The sequence below is a fragment of the Lithobates pipiens genome, unplaced genomic scaffold (assembly GCF_037356315.1).
Source record: "Lithobates pipiens isolate NorthernLeopardFrog02 unplaced genomic scaffold, aLitPip1_a1.2 Scaffold_27, whole genome shotgun sequence".
NCBI classification, from domain to species: domain Eukaryota; kingdom Metazoa; phylum Chordata; class Amphibia; order Anura; family Ranidae; genus Lithobates; species Lithobates pipiens.
Window position 1 is genome coordinate 117199772 of NW_027507788.1, and position 21015 is coordinate 117220786.

At 42.5% G+C, this 21015-nt stretch overlaps 1 protein-coding gene across 1 annotated transcript in view; it reads right to left on the reverse strand.

Annotated features, from left to right (window-relative positions):
• Window positions 1-3127: 3127 nt before the first annotated feature.
• The window catches only part of LOC143934088 (uncharacterized), a 44874-nt gene continuing 26986 nt past the window's right edge, over window positions 3128-21015 (reverse strand). The window contains exons 2-5 of the mRNA XM_077457399.1: window positions 17435-17597; window positions 13440-13699; window positions 10439-10966; window positions 3128-3967 (exon numbers count right to left, since the gene is read on the reverse strand). Of these exons, the coding sequence (XP_077313525.1) occupies window positions 3443-3967; window positions 10439-10966; window positions 13440-13699; window positions 17435-17597 (1476 nt within the window). The 3' untranslated portion in view covers window positions 3128-3442. The remainder of the gene's footprint in view (window positions 3968-10438; window positions 10967-13439; window positions 13700-17434; window positions 17598-21015) is intronic.

Consider the following 21015-nt stretch of genomic DNA (forward strand, 5'->3'; position numbering starts at 1 on the left):
AAGCGCCTCAGTGTGAAAGTAGCCCGACACAGACAGGGGAAGGTTTCATCCATAAATCATTGGTCTGGCCCTGGGGACTAATCAGTCCTCTAACGAATCTGACCGTGCGCAGGGTGGGTGCGATCGCGCCCCTCACCCACAGGGAGGAAGGGACATACAGGTAATGCCCATTTGACCACTTGTGCCATTCTGCCGACGTTCATCGGTGTGCAGTGGTCGGGAACCGGTTAAAGTGCAAGTGGTGGCATTATCCAACTAGTTAGTCATGCAATTAGCAGACAACACTTTGATAAAAAGGATCATTAAGGCAGTCTAGGAAAAGACCTTCTCAACAAAGGAGATGTCCCTCTTGGGATCTATCGGCAGTACTGCAGAGTTTTATAAAAGAACCATTTGAACCTCTAGAAGAAAGCTCTCTAAAACTCCTAACATAAAAAAAACAGCTACTGGTAGCCCTGGTGTCAGCCAGGAGGATGAGTGAATTACAAGCATTATCAAATGCTGAACCTTACTGCCTAATTTTTCCAGACAAAATCATTTTGTCCATGGATTCAGGGTTCCTACCAAACGTGTCCACCAATTTTCACAGGTCTCAGGACACAGTAATTCGATCTTGCTGCTGGCAAGCGCGCAATTTAAAAGAAGAAAATTTTCACAAATTGGATGTCAGGAGATGCCTGTTATGATACATCGAAAGTACAAAAGAATGAAGAGCTGTTCCGAATCTGTATGTGTTGTACTCAGGTCCTAGAAAAGCACAAGGAGCCTCAAAAACAAATATCACTAGGTGGATGAGATCTTCTATTGAGGAAGCCTATTCCATAGCAGGACTGCCAACGTCGCCAAAACTGAATGCACATTCCACTAGAGCAGTGATGGTGAACCTTGGCACCCCAGATGTTTTGGAACTACATTTCCCATGATGGATGCTCATGCACTCTGCAGTGTAGTGGAGCATCATGGGAAATGTAGTTCCAAAACATCTGGGGTGCCGAGGTTCTCCATCACTGCACTAGAGCCTTGGCCACCTCCTGGGACCGGAGAGAGCAGGGGCTACCCCGATCCAGATCTGCAAAGCAGCCACCCGGTCGAGTTTCCAGACTTTTGTAAGACACTACCATCTGGAATGTCTTGTCATCTACCGACCAGGCTTTTTGGAGAAAAGTGCTACAGGCAGTTGTCCCTCCCTAACAGGTATTATTTCTTTGATGTTGCTCTCATGAAGCTGTCCTGGAAGATGACTTGGTAAAACTAAGTTATTATCTGTTAACTTGATTTCCAGGAATCTTCCAGGAAGGGACTGTTCCCACCCTATGATTATGTAATTGTAATAATGATTATTAGGGGTGTATGTTATAGGCCTTAGGTTATTTGTTATTACTGAGGGACCATGCATAGTACTTGTTCTTTTATACTAATGTGGATTTGTGTTTCCTGTGCTAGGTGGGAGGAGCTACTCTCTCATAAGGCCATCCTGGAAGATACCTGGAAATCAAGTTTTTTAATTTTTGCTGTAATACATATCTCCAAAAATGTTTTTAAAAATCAAATTTCATCAGTTTTGGCCAATATATATTCTTCTACATATTTTTGGTAAAAAATAAATAAAGCGTATATTGATTGGTTTGCACAAAAGTTATGGCATCTACCAACTATGGGATAGATTTATGGCATTTTTTTTTTTTTTAAGTAATGGCGGTGATCAGTGATTTTTAGTGGTACTGCGGCGGACAGATTGGACACTTTTGACACATTTTTGGGACCACTGACATTTATACAGCGATCAGTGCTATAAAAAATGCACTGATTACAGTATAAATGTCACTGGCAGGGAACACTAGGGACCGATCAATGTGTTCCCTCATTTGTGTTTCTAACTGTGGGGGGGATGGAACTGACTAGGGGAGGAGACATATCATTGTTCCTAGCTAGTAGGAACAGACAATCTGTGTCTCCTCTCCTCACAGAACATGGATTTTTGTGTTATATATATATATATATATACATACATACATATATACACACACACACACACACACACACACACACACACACACACACACACACACACACACACACACACCTGTTCTGGCTCTTGTGCCCACAATTGTGGCCCACAATTGTGCGTGGCCAGCAGTCATCGCGACCGCTGGCCATACACATCGGTTCCCCCGCAGTGCAGCGGGTGCACGTCTGCTTATAGGCATTTAAAGTGCCAACGTACAGCTACAATGGTTCGCGGGATCATGCCGACCTGCGGCAGTATAATGATGGCGGTTAGTCGGCAAGCAGTTAAGATATTTAAGTCTACTTTAAGTTATGTGTAAATCTCAACATTTTCTGCAAATAGTGAGCTTGGGATGTCACACTACCACCTCATGAACCTCCTACTGGTCAGTAAGGCACGATCCACATAAAAAAAAAAAAAAAACAATAAGGAGAGTTTGTGTGCTGCCCTTCACACTTTAACAGGAGCGTTCACACGTTTTTATGTGTTACTGCCAGCCCATAAATTTAAATTGGCAGGCAAAATTAGCAAAAAAAAAGTAGGCAAGCGTAACTTTCAAAACCTGGGCAGTTTAAAACAGTAAGACCCCTTTCACACTAGGGCAGGTAGGCGTTCACGGTAAAGCGCCGCTAGTTTTAGCGGCGCTTTACCGTCATTTTAGCTGCACTGTTCGGCCATTAGAGGGGTTCTTTTAACCGGTGCTAGTGGCTGAATAAAGGGTTAAATGCACCCCATGTATTGCCGCTTTTGCAGCGGTGCCCATTTATTTCAATGGGCGGGAGCAGTCCTTTACCGCCCCAAAGAAGCTGCTTGCGGGACTTTTTTTTAACGTCCTGCAAGTGCATCGCCCCAGTGTGAAAGCACTCAGGCTCTCACACTGGGACTACAGAGGTGGTGTTTTTCAGACACTTTACAGAAGCTATTTTTAGCCCAAAAGCACCTGAAAAACGCCCCAGTGTGAAAGGGGTCAAAGAGTAGATTCCTTCATGGAAGGAAATAGAGTTGCATATACGGTAGAAAAAAACACCCCTTTTCTGGCAACCTTACTGTTTTTATATTTAAAGCATAAGTTCACCTTTTGTAAAAATGAAAATGAAATAAAAAAAATAAATGCACATGCAAAAAAAAGTGCATATATTTTATTTACACTGTAGCTTGTAAAGCACTGCACCCACGATCAGTATAGTATATACATATATACTCAGTATAGCTGTCTGCCCATACCTCTCATACAGGCAGAGAGCTTTTTTTTTGTCATAAGCAGACCAATGCAAAAAGAGGATTGTCCACTGTACTGAGAATATGGATCTATTCGGATCATCATTCTGTAAAACTGTCCCAAACAAACTGGAATAAAAATCTTTTAGTGCAAAATTATAAAACTGGACCCAAGGAAAGCATTGTCTGTTAGATGGTTATATCCCACAGTCCATTTCAGGATAACCCCATGGGATCGTGGAGCAAACAAGCCAAGTAGCAACAGATTATCCAAGCTCGATCCACCTGTACTTCCATATTCTGTGGATATATACACTTTAAAAATCGGAAGTTTAATGCTTTGTCTATGAGGCTCAGGAGACTGAGAACTTGTCTGCTCATTTCCTGCTGCTGATGGGTCAGCTGGACTGGAGAATTTTGCATGAAATTTGGAAAGTGCAACAGCTGGCTAATTCCACCAACTATTTCTTCCTGTGGTTGTCCATCCATGACCTTGGTAGCTATTCCAAATGGTAAGCTAGATGAAAAGGTGATGAATCCATTGGAAGAGGCAATGGCGTAACCTCGCCTTAAATAATGGTTTCTGGAAGGGTGTGTAGAAGATGGCTTAGTGCGGTCCTTGGCCTGGACTTCAAAGAACAGATCTGTACAGTCCATTACAGTACAGTTGAGTCCTTGATACTGAACTGTTCTCTTGGGTTCAAAGAGCTCTAGGTATCTTGTACTGTATAGGATGGGTACCTAGAAATGGGAATAAACAATTGTGAACAAACCAATCATCAGCTGTCTAGTCCATAATTGTTATAGGCATACAAGTCATATGTACAATTCTAAGTTTGAGCCCACATTCACACGGTAAGAAAAAAGGGAAGGTCATCCTTCCAGTGAAGAACTGGGAGTTTGATAAAGCAACCTTGACACCCTCATACATTAATACTAAGATGTAAAAAAAAATCCCAGCAACCAGAATTCTGTTTAAATGTCATATTTGTGAAATCCGAATTCTAGCTGAGCTTTACACACTGCCATATAAAAAGTTAACTTTCCAAGAGATCAATATATAGACTGTCATTCCTCCCCTCTCCTTGTAAAAATGCTGTTTACCTGCCTGTAGCACTGAATATATAAGTCAGGTTCTAATTTCACGGGCTGATTGCTTATTTTGGGTCATTGATTCAAATGATTGAAGCCAGAGACATCCAGGCAAGTAGCAGTTTCAGAAGAAGGTCCTCAATAGCAGCTTATGTTTCTCAGTATTGTTATAAAAGATATATTTTTTTGGTCTGTTTTATTTTATTGACTATTAGTTTTTTACAGTTATAGGTTTTGAAACTTCTGTTTACAGCACATTTCTAACATAGTCAGATTGAAAAAAAAAAGTCCATCTAACTACCGTATATACTCGAGTATAGGTCGATCCGAATATAAGCCGAGGCCCCTAATTTACCACAAAAAAAATGGGAAAACTTATTGACTCGTGTATAAGCCGAGGGTGAGACATGCCTGTCCATCCCTGTGTGTCCAGCCCTGTGTGTCCAGCCCTGTGTGTGCAGCCTACCTGTGTGTGCAGCCTACCTGTGTGTGCAGCCTACCTGTGTGTGCAGCCTACCTGTGTGTGCAGCCTACCTGTGTGTGCAGCCTACCTGTGTCCTGAGCCTGTGTCCTGAGCCTGTGTCCTTCTGCACATACGGTGGCCATGCCAGGATCGCCGCACCTCTTCTCGTCTGTGACAGACGGCGGCCATTCCACTGTTCAAAAGCCGCGCCTCCGTCTGTGATAGGCGGAACACTCAATTTCCCAGCAGTCTGTGTTCCGCCTATCACGGACATCCTCTCATCCTCGTCCGTAGTATGAGGATGAGCGGATGTCCGTGATAGGCGGACCACTGACTGCTGGGAAATTGAGTGTTCCGCCTATCACAGACAGGGAGGCGCGGCTTTTGAATAGTGGAATGGCCGCCGTCTGTCTGCTCGACACGCTGATCGGGTAGACAGACGGCGGTGACTCGAGTATAAGCCGAGGGGGGCACTTTCAGCCTAAAAAAAAAGAGGCTGAAAATCTCGGCTTATACTCGAGTATATACGGTAATAAAAAATAAAATAAATTGTACAATCCCATATACACAAAACTATACCCACAGTTGATCCAGAGGAAAGCGAAACACCCCAACATATGACTGGGCTTTCGGTGAAGGGGCAGCTAAACCATCAACGTCTGTGTGTAAATTTTAGTTTGAGCTACTGTGTTCTCTAACAGACTTTTTTTTTTAAAGGATGTAAAGAGCTAAACAAAAATATGTGCAAATGAATTGATGAGTTCACCTTTACTTCACTGTCTAGTAAATAGAGCGGACCTGGGACCACCTGGGTTCAGAGAGAAGTAGATTGAATAATGCTGGCCCGACATCTAGCAGCAAATAAAAGTACTGGATTTAATATATGCAGAAGGCGGTAGCAAAAAACCCTTAATACAAGCACTAACAGTTGACACTTATGAAAGGAAAAAAAGAAATGCTGCCCTGATAGCCCAAAAAATAAATACTGTATTTATCGGCGTATAACACGCACTTTTTTCCCCTTAAAATCAGGGGGAAAAAAAAATTGCAGGTGTGTGTTATATGCCGATCCTCCACGATTTCTGCGCGATTTTTGGGCTCTGGGCGGCTTTCAGCCCTTCTCGGCGGCCGAAAACCTCACAGAAGGGCCAAGAACGGCCAAAAACCACCGAGTACGGCCGAAAGCTGCCGAGAACTACAGGGCACCGGCGAGATACACAGGACATCTCGGTGGCACCATTTTTAAAAATAAAAGCTGACATCACTGAGGGGACAACGATGCACAAGGTTGCAATGATGGACAGGCTGCATTACAAGGCTGCAATGATGGACAGGCTGCATGACAAGGCTGCAAATTACACTGACAAGGCTTCAGATGGACACTGATAAGGCTGCATTGATGGGCATTTAAATGTAAGTTTTTTTTCCTTAAATTTCCCTCCTAAACTTGGGGTGCGTGTTATACGCCGATAAATACGGTACAATGTTTTAAATATTTAAAGCAGCCATGTGCATCAACAGAAGTCAGTGAATCGTGGAAAATCTGGAATCAACAAAATACCATGAAATATACATAAATAGTAGAAATTGGAGACTGTTCAACAAAACATAGCAAGCACCCACAGAAATGGGAGAAATTTTTCATGAATAATAAGAGGACAAGGGCGGAGGGTTTTTAACGGTGCAACAGATTATTCATATTTTATCACATACTATTGCCAAAAAATAGTTTTTATATTAAATATTTATTGAAATCAAAGTTAAAATTCATTTCCATATATTCCATGAAATGTACAAACAATAAAAACTTTGGTCATAAACAGTACTGGACAACAGTATTTTCCTATATATATATACACTATCCCGACATGTTTCGCAAAAATTTGCTTCCTCAGGGGATGTGCGAATATTCCAGCATATGAGATTCTAAATTAGACAAAAATTCACAAGGTTACAATCAAATTTACATAGGAATAAGTGAATAAACAATTATGCAAAAAGCAGCGCACTGACTAAAAGCACCAACTAAGTTGGCGGACAGCAAAGGACCCCAAAGACACAAAACCCACCTTCAAAACTGTGCACATGATTAAACAGTTATTTGATCCACCTCACAAGTTGCCCGTTGCCATAGTAAACCGTAGAGGGCAAAAAGTAAATCTCTTATGCTGGAATATTCGCACATCCCCTGAGGAAGCAAATTTATGCGAAACATGTCAGGATAGTGTATATATATATATATATATATATATATATATATATATATATATATATATATATATATATATATATATATATATATATATATATATATATATATATATATATATATATATATATATATATATATATATATATATATAGGAAAATACTGTTGTCCAGTACTGTTTATGACCAAAGTTTTTATTGTTTGTACATTTCATGGAATGCATGGAAATGCATTTTAACCTTGATTTCAATAAATATTTAATTTAAAAACAATTTTTTGGCAATAGTATGTGATAAAATATGAATAATCTGTTGCACCATTAAAATCCCTCCGCCCTTGTCCTCTTATTATTCATACATAAATAGTAATCTCACACTGATATATGAATAAACAGTGAACCTACAGGATGATCAGGTAGGTGCATCAATAAAAGTCTGTGCACCATGAAAAATCACGAATCAACATAGTACCATGAAATATACATGAATATGAATCTCACACTGATAGGTGAGTAAACCAGATTGGATACTGTGATGAAAGGTGAGTAAACACAAAAAAGAAAAACTGTAGAAGGTATCAAATCAAAATAAGTCCACATAGGTGAAGAACAGGTGTTGAAATGGATCCAAAGAAAGGAGGGCAAGTCCTTATGGTATCAGCAGGCATCACGTGTGTGAAAAAGACAACCACCACCAACTTTGAGAAAATGTACCCCCCCCCCCCGTTGCCATATTAGCCACCTTTTGGGGGGGAGCAGGTACCTGGATTTAACAGGTACCTGCTCACACTTCCGGCTGATCTTGCCGTGGTGAGATCAGCCGAAAAATTGACCCCCCTTCTCCTTCTCCCACCACTGAGCCATTCACAAAGCACAGCGTGCATGTGTAGTACGTAACTGCCTGTGAGGCTTCACCGATGGTTTCTCTTAGTGGGGATGGTGATGGCAGCACCCAACAGGCGACTGGGAAATCAGCTGGGGTGAAGACACCGCTGGATTTGTGGATAGGTAAGTGTCCTAATATTCAAATTTAGTAGCTACAGTATTTGTATTTGTCAGATTTTTTTCTGAAGGAGCCTGGAAATATGCTTTAAATACTTACATGAACCCACAACTAATTATGCTATAGACCAAGGATTTCCAAACTATGGCCCTTTGCGGAACTACACATCCCACGAGGCATTGTAAAACTGACATTCACATACATGACTAGGCATGATTAGAATTGTAGTTCCTGAACAATTGGAGGACCATAGTTTGGAGACCCCCTGCAGTATAGACAATAAGAGCAGCTGTACTGATTCACTAGGAAGAGGGTCTGCTGTGCTGGGGGGAGAGGTTTATGGTAAGACTGGATGAGTATTTAAACTAGCATTGAGGGGGGAGGGTGAACTAGAATTCAATCAGGCAGACAGGTGAGTTAGGTGTCAGACATTACTGGAGGGTAAAATGGGAATGGATGGGGTGGGGGTTATGGCAAGTGATAATAAGGTTCCCACATTACAAACAACTATTGGAAATGTTCATACTATTGTACTACTAAAAAAGATATGCAAAACACAAGTACAAAATGTGACAATGAATTAAAGTGTTTGTTCACCAATGCCAGAAGTCTACCAAGCTAAATAGAGTTGGAAGCTTTGGTGCACAAAGAACTATGATTTTATTGGTATTGCTGAATCTTGGCTTCATTCTTGACATGACTGAGCTAATAATATTCCTGGCTATGCACTCTTTCAGAGAGACAGGATAAAACGTAAAACGTGGTGGTGTCTGTATGTGAGAAGTGAAAGAGGACCTAGTTGATGGAGAGAGAGCGATGAGGCTGAAGAATTATGGTTGGAACTGCATATGCATAGTTCAAAGTTAATCATTGCAGTCTGTTATTAGCCACCCAGTGTTAATAAGAAGCTGGAGACTCAACTCCATGCACAGATAGAAAGGGCTGCAAGAGCTGGGACAGTTATAATAATGAGGGATTTTAACTACCCTGACATTGTCTGGAGTAATGCCACTGCAGCAATATTTACAGGACAAACATTTATAAACCTATTACAAGACAATTTTATGGTACAGTTCACAGAGGCACCCAAATAGAATGATTACTAATGTTAATATAAATGTACAACTGATTAGCAGTGACCATAACAGGATTTAATTGAATGTAAGCTGTAAGCAGCCACAGTGTCCATCAATTGTTGCCTCATTATGCTCACTATGCCCGTCAATTGTAGCCTCACTGTGCCCATCAAATGCAGCATCACTGTGCCCATCAATTACAGCCTCACTGAGCCTATTATGAGGGGTTCCCACTATCCCTGTGCTGAGTTCCCTGGTCTGTACATCTGTGCCTATCAATTGCAGCCTCACTGTGATTTTTATTGTGACTGCGACATTATGGTGGACACATCGGAAACTTTTGACACCATTTTGGGACCATTGTCATTTATACAGCGATCAGTGCTATAACAATGCATGATTACTGTGTAAATAACAATGGCAGGGAGGGAGTTAAACACTAGGGGGCAATCAAGGGGTTAAGTGTGTCCTAGGGAGGTGTCATAACTGCAGGGGGGATGGGCTTCCACTGACACGACAGCGATCACTGCTTCTGATGAGAGAGCAGTAGATCCCTGTCATGTCACTAGGCAGAACGGGGAAATGCCTTGTTTACAAAGGCATCTCCCCATTCTTCCAATCCGTGACACGATCGCGGGCCCCTGGTGGATATCGAGTCCATGGGACACGCGGGCACGGTCACAGAGCACACGGCGGGCATGTGCCCACAATGCCGCAATTTAAAAGGGACATACCTGTATGCCCATTTGCCCAGCAGTGCCATTGTGCCAATGTACATAGTCGTGCACTGGACGGCTAGTGGTTAAGGGGGGATATGATCAATATGTATAAATACAAAAGTGGTCCATATAGTGAACTTTTGTTCTGTAGACATAGTTATCCACTTGAAGGTCATCATAGAGTACGGGGGGGGGGGGGGGCACTATGTCTGGAGGAAAATGTATCTCCAAATACAGAAAGGCTTCTTCACAGTAACAATGTGTAATAGACTCCCTCAAGAGCTGGGGCCAGCTCAGTAGATTGTTTTTAAAAAAAGGCCTGGATTCTTTCCTAGATATATATGATATAACTGGATACTAATATTTATAGGTTACGTTGTTCCAGGGAGTATCCTATTGCCTCCTAAGTGATCAGGAAGGATTTTTTTTCCCCAGCTGGAGCAAATTGGATCATGCTTTATTGGGATTTTTTTTTTGGCCTTCCTCTGGATCAACTGTGCATATAGGATTCTGTATATAGGATCGTATAATATTTTTTCCCTTCTATTGGTTGAACTGGATGGACTTTTTTCAACCAGACTAACTATGTAACTAACTTGTCTGAAAGAGTGAATAAACCCTGTAGGAAAATGGCCACTTTTCAGAATGTTACCTGAGTAAGTCTTGCATGTAGAAGATCTGTCCAATTCAGCCAGTAACGGGAGACAGTGGACTCGGATACTCTGAATCGAAAGGATAAATCCTGAAGCAACAACCCCAAACGCAGCCTTGTGAGGACAAGCAGGAGCTGGTCTTCTGAACTCAGAGCACTTTGCGGTCCAACCTCTGACCTTTTCCGAATTTTGCCAGAACACAGTTTTTGGTCTGCAGTCAGAAAGCTGAGGAAGTCTGTGAGATGCTCATAGCTGTCAAAGCCTGTATAGAAACGTATCCACTTGCCATCACTTTTGATGCTGTTCATACAGAATCCACCATCATTCCTGCTGTTCTCCTGTTGCTTTACTTGCTGGCCCAAGTACAGAACTGTTCCTGAACTTCTCTCGAGTTGTTCTTCTAAATCTTTGTTTTTCTTCTCTAGAATCTCATTCTCACAGCGCAAATTTCTTAACTCTGATTCCAGCTGGGAAATTTGCTGACCCATGTCAGTCATCAACGTCCATCTCTCATTCTCCCACTGCTCCTTTAATCGAGAATAGAAGTAGAAAATGTTATATTAAGCCTTCCACTTTGCGTTTAGCTGACAGGAAGAGGAAGCAGAGTGATAGAGAGAAGAGCTCATCAGTCTTCTTCTGCTCCTTCTTCACAGTTCATTGACAGGCTATTAGCAGGGATAAGACCTAGTTAATAATACCTTACCGCAGTAGAGGAAAATTTGGTTTCCAGGCTTGACTGTGCAAGCCCAGGTTCCCACTGACAGCAGGAATGAAATCATGCGAGTTCAGCAGAACTGGCAAGATTTTATTCCTGCATGTCAGTCCTGACTTCAGGGGCAATTTCAGAGACATCTGTGCAGGTTTCTGCATAGGTATCTATTGAAATTGCACCCTGATGTTGCCAAAAGTAGTACAGAAACTACTTTTGGGAATTGCGCGGCACCGCACATGCGGCATCAAACCGATTTACACGGTGTCATTGCCGGCAATAGTCACCGTTTTGGCATGCGATTTGACATGTCCAATTCAGATGGTTGCAGCGATTTGACATGTCAAATTGCATGCCAAATCGCTGCAACCATCTGAAATCGGTCCCAAAAGTAGTTTCTGTACTACTTTTAGAGACTTGGGGGTTTGATTTCAATAGACACCTGTGCAGAAACCCACACAGATGTCCCTGAAATTGCCCCCAAAGTCGGGACTGACATGCGGGAATGAAATCGTGCCAGTTCCGCTGAACTCGTTTCATTCCCGCTGTCAGTGTGAACCTAGGCTAAATCTCAGAAATGAGAAGTCATTGGGCAAGTTAAAAAAAAAATTAAAAATTCTTATATATGTTCTGCTTTAAAAAGACAGGCTTGTTATTGTGCTACAATAGAGTACATTGCATGATTTCACCAAATGTGAAAGAAATTTATAAACCTTTATTGCAGAATCCTCTCTGATTGTGTTCAGGAGATGATATTCTTAATTGCTATCATTATTTAAAACAAATACCAAATAGAAGGATCTGGTCATTCAGCCAGTGATTCATTATAGAAGATGACTGCTCAGTGCTCTCAAGCTGTCAGCAGTGTATCTATTGTAGCTTGCACCAATCATAACTATTCAGATGATTTTAACTAGTTTTCTTTCTGCAACCTTGTGCAGCTTTGTTATTCTTCTTTTGTGGACAGATCGGTTTAGTTCATATATTTATTATTATTATAAAGGATTTATATAACTTCAACAGCTTTCACTGTGCTTTAGATAATAATACTGTTGCAGTACAATTCAAGACAAGAGAGTTATGAGGGTTCAGCTTGCAGGGATCTTCAAACTGCAGCCCGTTACAAGATTTTACTCAGTCCGCAGTTGATTGGCACAGTCCCTTCTTCCCATGCTGAGGTGCACATTCTCCCCTGCCCTGCAACAGCAGATGTTCCCCTACTTCAATACCACTGCTGGCTTCCTTACAAACAATGATTTGATTTGCAATACAGTATCAAACAAAAGTGAGTACACCCCTCACATTTTTATAATAAAATATTTACATCTTTTCATGTGAGAACACTGGATAAATGACACTTTTCTACAATATAAAGTAGTGAGTGTACAGCTTGTATAACAGTGTAAATTTGCTGTCCTCTCAAAATAACTCAACACACAGCCAATATGTCTAAACTGCTGGCAACAAAAGTGAGTAAACCCCTAAGTGAAAATGTCCAAATTGGGCCCAATTAGCCATTTTCCCTCCCTGGTGTCATGTGACTTGTTATTGTTAAAAGGTCTCATGTGTGAATGGGGAGCAGGTGTGTTAAATTTGGTGTTATTGCTCTCACTCTCCCATACTGGTCACTGGAAGTTCAACATGGCACCCCATGGCAAAGTACTCCCTGAGGACCTGAAAAAAAGAATTGTTGCTCTACATAAAGATGGCATAGGCTATAAGAAGATTACCAAGACCCTGAAACTGAGCTGCAGCACAGTGGCCAAGACCTTACAGCAGTTTAAGAGGACAGGTTCCATTGGTTCCATGGTCGACCAAAGAAGTTGAGTGTATGTGCTCGGCATCAATAGACGTTTGAGTGCTGCCAGCATTGCTGCAGAGGTTGAAGGGGTGGACCTAGTTAATAATACCTTACTGCAGTAGAGGAAAATTAGGTTTCCAAGCTTGACTGTGTAAGCCCAGGTTCACACTGACAGTGGGAATGAAATCGTGCAAGTTGAGCTGAACTCACACAATTTCATTCCTGAATGTCAGTCCTGACTTTGAGGAGATTTCAAAGACAAAAGTAGTACAGAAACTACTTTTGGGAATCTGTGTGGTGCTGCAAATGCAGAGTTGCACCAATTCGGACATTGCTGGCAAATGGCATAAATCGGTAGCTATTGCCGGCAATGGCACCTTCTGAATCGGTGCAATGCTAATTGCAATTCTTTTTCGTTTTTAACACAGGGTGAAAAAGGCCTTTTGCCCAACAGTGATATAGTAGTATGGTACTCCTATTTGTACAGTACCTGGAGTGTACGGCATTGAATATCTTTGCTGCTGAGCGCTTCTTGCAGTGAGAGGAGTAGTTGGCTCTGCTGATGAGATACCTTCTTTAGCTCTCTCACCATCTTTTTCAGGAGCTCAGGATCATTGGGTACACAATAATCTCCATGGTCATGTATAATGTACTCATTTACTGCACCTGGGTCTTGGAATGTTGTTTCACTTGCTTTCTCCATCATCTCTGCTGCCAAAACCAGGTCTCCAATACTGGACTGAACTTCCACTGATGGAAGAGAAGAGAGAAGAATAAACTGCAGCATTATAAAACAATAACCTCAAACATAAGTATTTAAACAGATTTTTTGGAATAGGTTTTACTTTACAAAGTGGTGACCATCTTACAAAGACTTATAAACAGCGGCACTGACACTCAATAATTGAAATACAATGGGGATAATTTAGCAAAAATAGAGCAGACAGATTCCAAGCAGCTGGACATGGCAACCAATCAATGTCTATCTTCAACTTTTTCACTTAAGCTTTAAAAATGAAAGAAGTTGATTGGTTTCCATGCCCTGCTGCTCCAGATTCTGGCCATGCGAGTTCTGATAAGTTTCCCTCAATGAGTTCAATATAAAACCTTTATAAACTGTCAGAAAAGGGAGCACAAGGAATATTATCAAAATCATTTTTAAAGTATAACTAAAGTCAACACTTTTTCTAGATTTGAATAGAGTGCTGAGGTGTTAGAACCATGGTCAGGTTTTTATTGCTGTCCATGTCCCAAACCGTACATGGATCGAAGTTCAGCCAATCTGTGCTGAACCAGATCAATGTCAATCCATTGGTTGGGCTCCCTGGTTGTACAAAAGTCAATCTACCAATTGACTTCTGTTTAACCAGGCTGTCAGGTTTTTCCTGATCGATCAGTGCCACAGGCTATAGCCAGCAACACTGATCATTTTATTCTGATGCAGGGAAGTCTCACTGCCAGAGCACAATGGCACAGCTGGAGGATTCCCCTCATCCACATTGAATGTGTGGATGGGGAAATCGGATCATTTTTTTTATTCAACCAGAGTTATTTAAATTGTGGATAAACCCAATATGTTGATTTGTCACCAGACTAGAAATGTAGGAGAAATCTTTCCACGGGACACTTTTTTCCATGATAACTATGTAAGGGGAGGAGTTCCTCATGTTGGAAAGATATTATCTAACTTCCTGGTGAGAGTCTAGGATATGAAGTGAAGGGAAATCTGCCGATGAGGCAGAGTTGTTAGAGAACCAATGACTAGAGCAGAAGACCAGGTACAGGTCTGGCCAGGAGGAGTATGTTAGGTAATACCTTATACCAAATTACTGCAGCTAACCTCATTAAGGTATACTGGATAAACAAGTGTCAGCTATCCTCGAGGGCCAGAATAGATTGGCTATTCCAAGAAAGATGGGTGGGCCATCAGTCAAGTCTTCATCAGTTGTGGTTGAGGGCAACAAGACAGGCACATGAAAGGCTCAGTTCACTAAGATGAATGAGCTCATGTTTCTGCACACTGAAGAGATTAGCTAGAAAGCCTTGAAAGACTTAGAACTTGTTTGACATGGTGGGACTTTCAAGGCACAAGACTTAGCGCTCATGCACACTGCATCTCAAAAGAAGCAACCCCTACAATCTTTTGAGCTTTTTTAGAGCTCTGAGCTTGAGCTCTCATTTTTTTCTGCCTGGAAACTCCCCTCCATGTTACCCAATGTGTCCATGTACACAATTTTGCTTTTGCAGGAGTCAACAGGCATATGCTCCTACATGCAGTACCCCCCCCCCACCAAACTCGCTTTTTCTTGAGGGGCTTTCAAGCAGAAAAGATGCCCAAGTACCCAAAAACACAACAAATTATGGGAAAGATTTATGGCATTTTTATTATTATTTTTTACTAGTAATGGCGGTGATCTGTGATTTTTAGCGGGACTATGATATTGTGGCGGACATTTATACAGCGATCAGAGCTATAAAAATGCACCGATTACTGTGTAAATGTCACTGGCAGGGAAGGGGTGTACACAAGGGGTGATCAAGTGGTTAAATGTGTTCCCTTGTGCGTGTTTCGAACTGTGGGGGAGGGATTGAACTGACTGGAGGAGGAGAAATATCGCTGTTCATAATTACTACAAAGAGCAGATCTGTCTCTTCTCGCCTGTCAGAACAAGGATTTTGTGTGTTTACATGGCTCATGCTGGCCATGAGCATTTGGTCCTCTGCCGTGCAGCACACATGCCTGCTATGGCTCTTAAGGGAACTGACGTACATGTATGGCGTTTCACGGGAATGAACCACTTTGCCAATGTATATATGCATGAGCCTGTCAGTAAGTGGTTAAAAAACCAAACCTGTTATACTTACCTGCGCTGCAGAGAGCAGCCCTGATCCTCCTCTGCTTGAGTTTTCCGGCGGTGCTCCTGGCCTCTCCCTTCTGCCGAGTGCCCCCAGAGCAAACAGCTTGCACTGGGGGCACCTGAGCAGGCATGAAAAATAAAATATTTTGTTGCCTAAATAAACGTTATATATTTTTAACTGTTATGCCACGTACACGACCGGACTTTGAGGGACTAGGTCCGACAGACTTTTGACGGAGTTCTGACAGAGTTCTGACGGACTTTCCGAATGAACGAACTTGGCCACACACAATCACACCAAAGTCCGACGGATTCGAACGTGATGACGTACGACCAGACTAGAATAAGGAAGTTCATAGCCAGTAGCCAATAGCTGCTCTCGAGTCGGTTTTTTGTCCGTCGGACTAGCAAACACACGGGCGGATTTCTCGGTAGGAACTGGGTCCGGCGGAGTTCCGGCGGAAAAATTTGAAACATGTTCCATTTCTAAAGTCTGTCAGACTTTTGCAAATCAAAAGTCCGCTGCAGCCCACACACGATCGAATGGTCTGCCGGAATCGTTCCGTCGGACCTTTGATGTTGAAAAGTCCGGTCGTGTGTACGCGGCATAAGTCTTGTTGTGCCTTGAAAGTCCCACCATGCCAAACAGGTTCTAAATCTAATGCCATGTACATACGATCGGAATTCGAGCCAGGAAAAGACCGATGAGAGCTTTTCATCGGAAAATGCGACCATGGGTATGCTCCATCGGAATTTAGCTGTCCGAATTTCCGCCAGCCAAAAATTGATAGCAGTTTCTCAATTTTACAGACGGAAAAACTTTCTATCGGTAATTCCGATCGTGTGTATGCAATTCCAACACGCCAAAAATCACGCATTGCTCAGATTCAACTACGAGAGAGAAGCTATTGGCTACTGGCTATTGAACTTCCTTTTTCTAGTCACGTTGTACGTGTTGTACGTCACCGCGTTATAAATGATCGAAATTTGATGTGACTGTGTGTAGGCAAGACAGCTTGAGCCGAATTCCATCGGAATTCCGTCGGGAAAACCATCAGAGCTGTTTCCTACGAGAATTACGATCGTGTGTACGAGGCATAAGTCTAAGTTTAAGTATAATAGGGATGTGGCGCGTATAGGTCAAACTGATCCATTCTATAAGTCCTTGACGTTTTCACTACAAATAGAGGCAGCTTTGGTGGTACCTGAAAAGTACAGTCTCTGCTGTCACATACAGGATAGGTATGTGACAGCAGAGACTGGGGGGTATCTGAATCGAATTTAGGGTACATACACACAGATGTGTAGACACAAGGAGGTCTATCTTAAAATTCCTGGCGTTTTCCCTTGCCTGTGGAGTCGCGGGTGACCCGTACAGCTGGCCACTTATGCTCATGTTACATGTAAGTACAATGCTTTTTTTTTTCATTGGCTTTTATCCACGCATTTGATTTATTTCCTGAACGTAAAACCTCCTTGTTTCGTACATACGTCATATGCACAGGTAAGCATGAGTGCATCCTTTGCAGCTCACCAGGTGTGGAAAAATGCTGGCGTTTCACGTTAGAGTTCCCTTGCACCTGCAAACATCCATGCGTGTATCCTTTTATATAACACTGGTTCATACCTGCCTCTTTTGACATTTGAGGAGAATAATTTTGTGCTCTTTTTCTAATGCTTTTTCCATCCTTTTTTCTCCGGTTCAGCTTTCTCTTCGAAATGCACATGTCTTCTGCAACTTCTTGTTCCATGACGTAATCAAGAGGACTCATGTTAGAGATTTCAGTGTCCTGATTGTAAGGAAGATAGCAGGTATGTACACACTTATAGAAATCAGATACTGTAAATATATATTGTCATAAAAACTTAGGGACCTTGAAGTAAACCTCTTCAAAATAAGAAAATTACCAACCCAACCCAGCCCCCTATAGTGCCACTTGTCCCCTTGAAATGCAGCACTTTACACATTACACGAGAGTGTAATGTGAGAGCTTAATTTCAATGGGATGCCATACATGCAACAGATGTGGCAAAGTAAGGGTACCTTTTGAGCTTCGCTGTGGTTGTAGTACCATTCGTTGTTTTGCACGCGTAAGCATGCTCTGCTTGCTTGGTGTCTTTGGGATGCCATAAATAAATTTCGCTGCAAGCATGCACTTTTTTTTCTGTTCATGTTTCATGCACATGTGAAAATTTGTAGGATTTTGCAAGATTTGTCATGTGACAATAGTATGAATAAGATCTGAGAAGGATGACAAGGGGGTTTACAATGGTCAACTTTTATTTATTTATTATTTATTTTATTATGAACTCCAGGAAAAGTAGATATTCTCCCTTGTGGTCGGGCTGGCCCCACACTGCAAGGGTTAAATGCTCATTTAGGTCTTGGGGACCAGAAAAAGCAGTTTTACTTACAAATCCTCCGCTCATGCAGACTTTCTCCAGGCTGCAAGACTTACAGTATACTTGCAGCATGAGGCTGTTGAGGAAGCCAACTGGCTTCAAAACATATTTTTAGTCTACACTGCATGTATCTACAGTGACATTGGGGATTCCAGTCTTGAGTTAAACACCAGTTGCAGTGACAGTGGCTTCCCCCATCTTCAGCATCTTTCATCCCCAGCTGGTGGCCAAAGCTGGTAGTTCTCTGGCTGCCTCTTGGACATTTCTGGCTTCCACATTACCTTTATGCTTGACAAATTTGCTTGGAATCTAGGAGCCAGCTAAAAAAGTTAAGAGCCAGGTCCGTAACGGCGATCTGGACCTGTCCCTGGCCTGACATGGAGACGAGTGAGGGGAAGATAGCCCACCCAACCCCCCCGCCACCTGTCTCCAAGTTATTGCCCGTAGCTCTTAAAAGGAACATTTTATTTATTTTTCAAATGACAATTTTTTTTTAATTGCATTTTAGTGTAAATATGAGATCTGAGGTCTCTCTGACCCCAGATCTCATATTTAAGAGGACCTGTCATGCTTTTTTCTATTACAAGGGATTTTTACATTCCTTCTAATAGGAATAAAAGCGACACAATTTTTTTTTTAAAAGAACAGTGAAAAAAAAAAAAATCTAAATAAAAAGTTAAAATAAGAAAAAAATAATAATTTTAAACGCGCCCTGTCCCGCCCGCAAATGAAAGCGGTGTTTAAACCGCACATGTGAGGTATCACCGTGATCGGTAGAGCGAGAGCAATAATTCTAGCCCTAGACCTCCTCTAACTCAAAACGTGCAACCTGTAGAATTTTTTAAACAACACCTATGGAGATTTTAAAGGGTAAAAGTTTGTCGCCATTCCATGAGCGGGCGTAATTTTGAAGCATGGCATGTTGGGTATCAATTTACTCTGCGTAACATTATCTTTCACAATATAAAAAAAAATTGAGCTAACTTTACTGTTTTATTTTTTTATTAAATAAATTGTTTTTCCCCAAAAAAGTGCGCTTGTAAGTCCGCTGAGCAAATACGGTGCGACAGACAGTATTGCAACGACCACCATTTTATTCTCTAGGGTGTTAGAATAAAAAATATATAAAATGTTTAGGGGTGCTAAATAAAGGGAAGGAGATAGGCAGGCAATGAAAAAAAGAGGCAGGTAAAGCTCCATTAGCATTGCTGGTTGTCATACCAACGGCCACCACAAGAGGGCACCAGATTCCAGAAGGAATCATAGGACCGCAGAAGGCCTCAAAGCCGCGGCCTCAATTGCCGGCGTAACGGCCCGGCGTGATCACGCCAGAGGGTCCACGGAGACAGGATGCCCCCAGCTGTGCTGCGCCAGGTCACTAATTCTAGTCGCAAATGCGACCCGGCGCCTGGGTTTTGCAGAGCCCTGCTTTATGCCATGCCCTACACATGCATACTTTTTTGAGTGAATTTCTATTTTTCAATAGATTGTAATTTATTTTATTTTTTATGCTGCACTATGGGGTTGCGCTGTTTCTTTTGTTTTCTTCCTATACTTGCAACATCTGCTCTTCTATGCTCTGCCAGTTGCAGGTCCTCTGATGTCATCATGTCCAGAGCGGTCAAAATCTAAGCTGCACCTCAAAAACTTTTAAATCACATGAACTTAATTCATTTATTTATTTGAATCTGTGGACTTTATTATCTATTCATTGTCATATATTATTTAGTTTGAGTGCATTATGAATTTATTTAGTGATAATTAGTGATGGACGAACTTCCGACGGGACGTTTCGCGAACGCGAAACGCGAACGGGCACAAACGTTCGCGAAAACGACCGTTCGCCGCGGGCTCCATTGACTTCAATGGGAGGCGAATTTCGCAAACCTTTAGGTCGAATTTGCGGCCACGGGGTAATTATTAGGGGGTAGCACGCAGTCCCACCACCTGGACAATAGCATAATACATGTATGAGGTGAATTTGGGATCGATAACTACAAGCATTTTTTTTTTATTTGGGAAATTGTTCTGACAATTCAGGACTATGGAGCTAATGAAGGCAATGGAGGAGAGGGAAGGTCAGGGACCAGGGTAGGCAAACAAGAGGGTGCAGGAGATACAGAGCACTGACAGCAGCACCGTAATACAGAGCACTGACATCAGCACCGTGACATACAGCGCTGACAGCAGCTCCGTGACATACAGCGCTGACAGCAGCTCCGTGACATACAGCGCTGACAGCAGCTCCGTGACATACAGCGCTGACAGCAGCTCCGTGACATACAGCGCTGACAGCAGCTCCGTGACATACAGCGCTGACAGCAGCACCGTGACATACAGCGCTGACAGCAGCTCCGTGACATACAGCGCTGACAGCAGCTCCGTGACATACAGCGCTGACAGCAGCTCCGTGACATACAGCACTGACAGCAGCTCCGTGACATACAGCGCTGACAGCAGCTCCGTGACATACAGCGCTGACAGCAGCACCGTGACATACAGCGCTGACAGCAGCTCCGTGACATACAGCGCTGACAGCAGCTCCGTGACATACAGCGCTGACAGCAGCTCCGTGACATACAGCACTGACAGCAGCTCCGTGACATACAGCGCTGACAGCAGCTCCGTGACATACAGCGCTGACAGCAGCACCGTGACATACAGCGCTGACAGCAGCTCCGTGACATACAGCGCTGACAGCAGCTCCGTGACATACAGCGCTGACAGCAGCTCCGTGACATACAGCGCTGACAGCAGCTCCGTGACATACAGCGCTGACAGCAGCTCCGTGACATACAGCGCTGA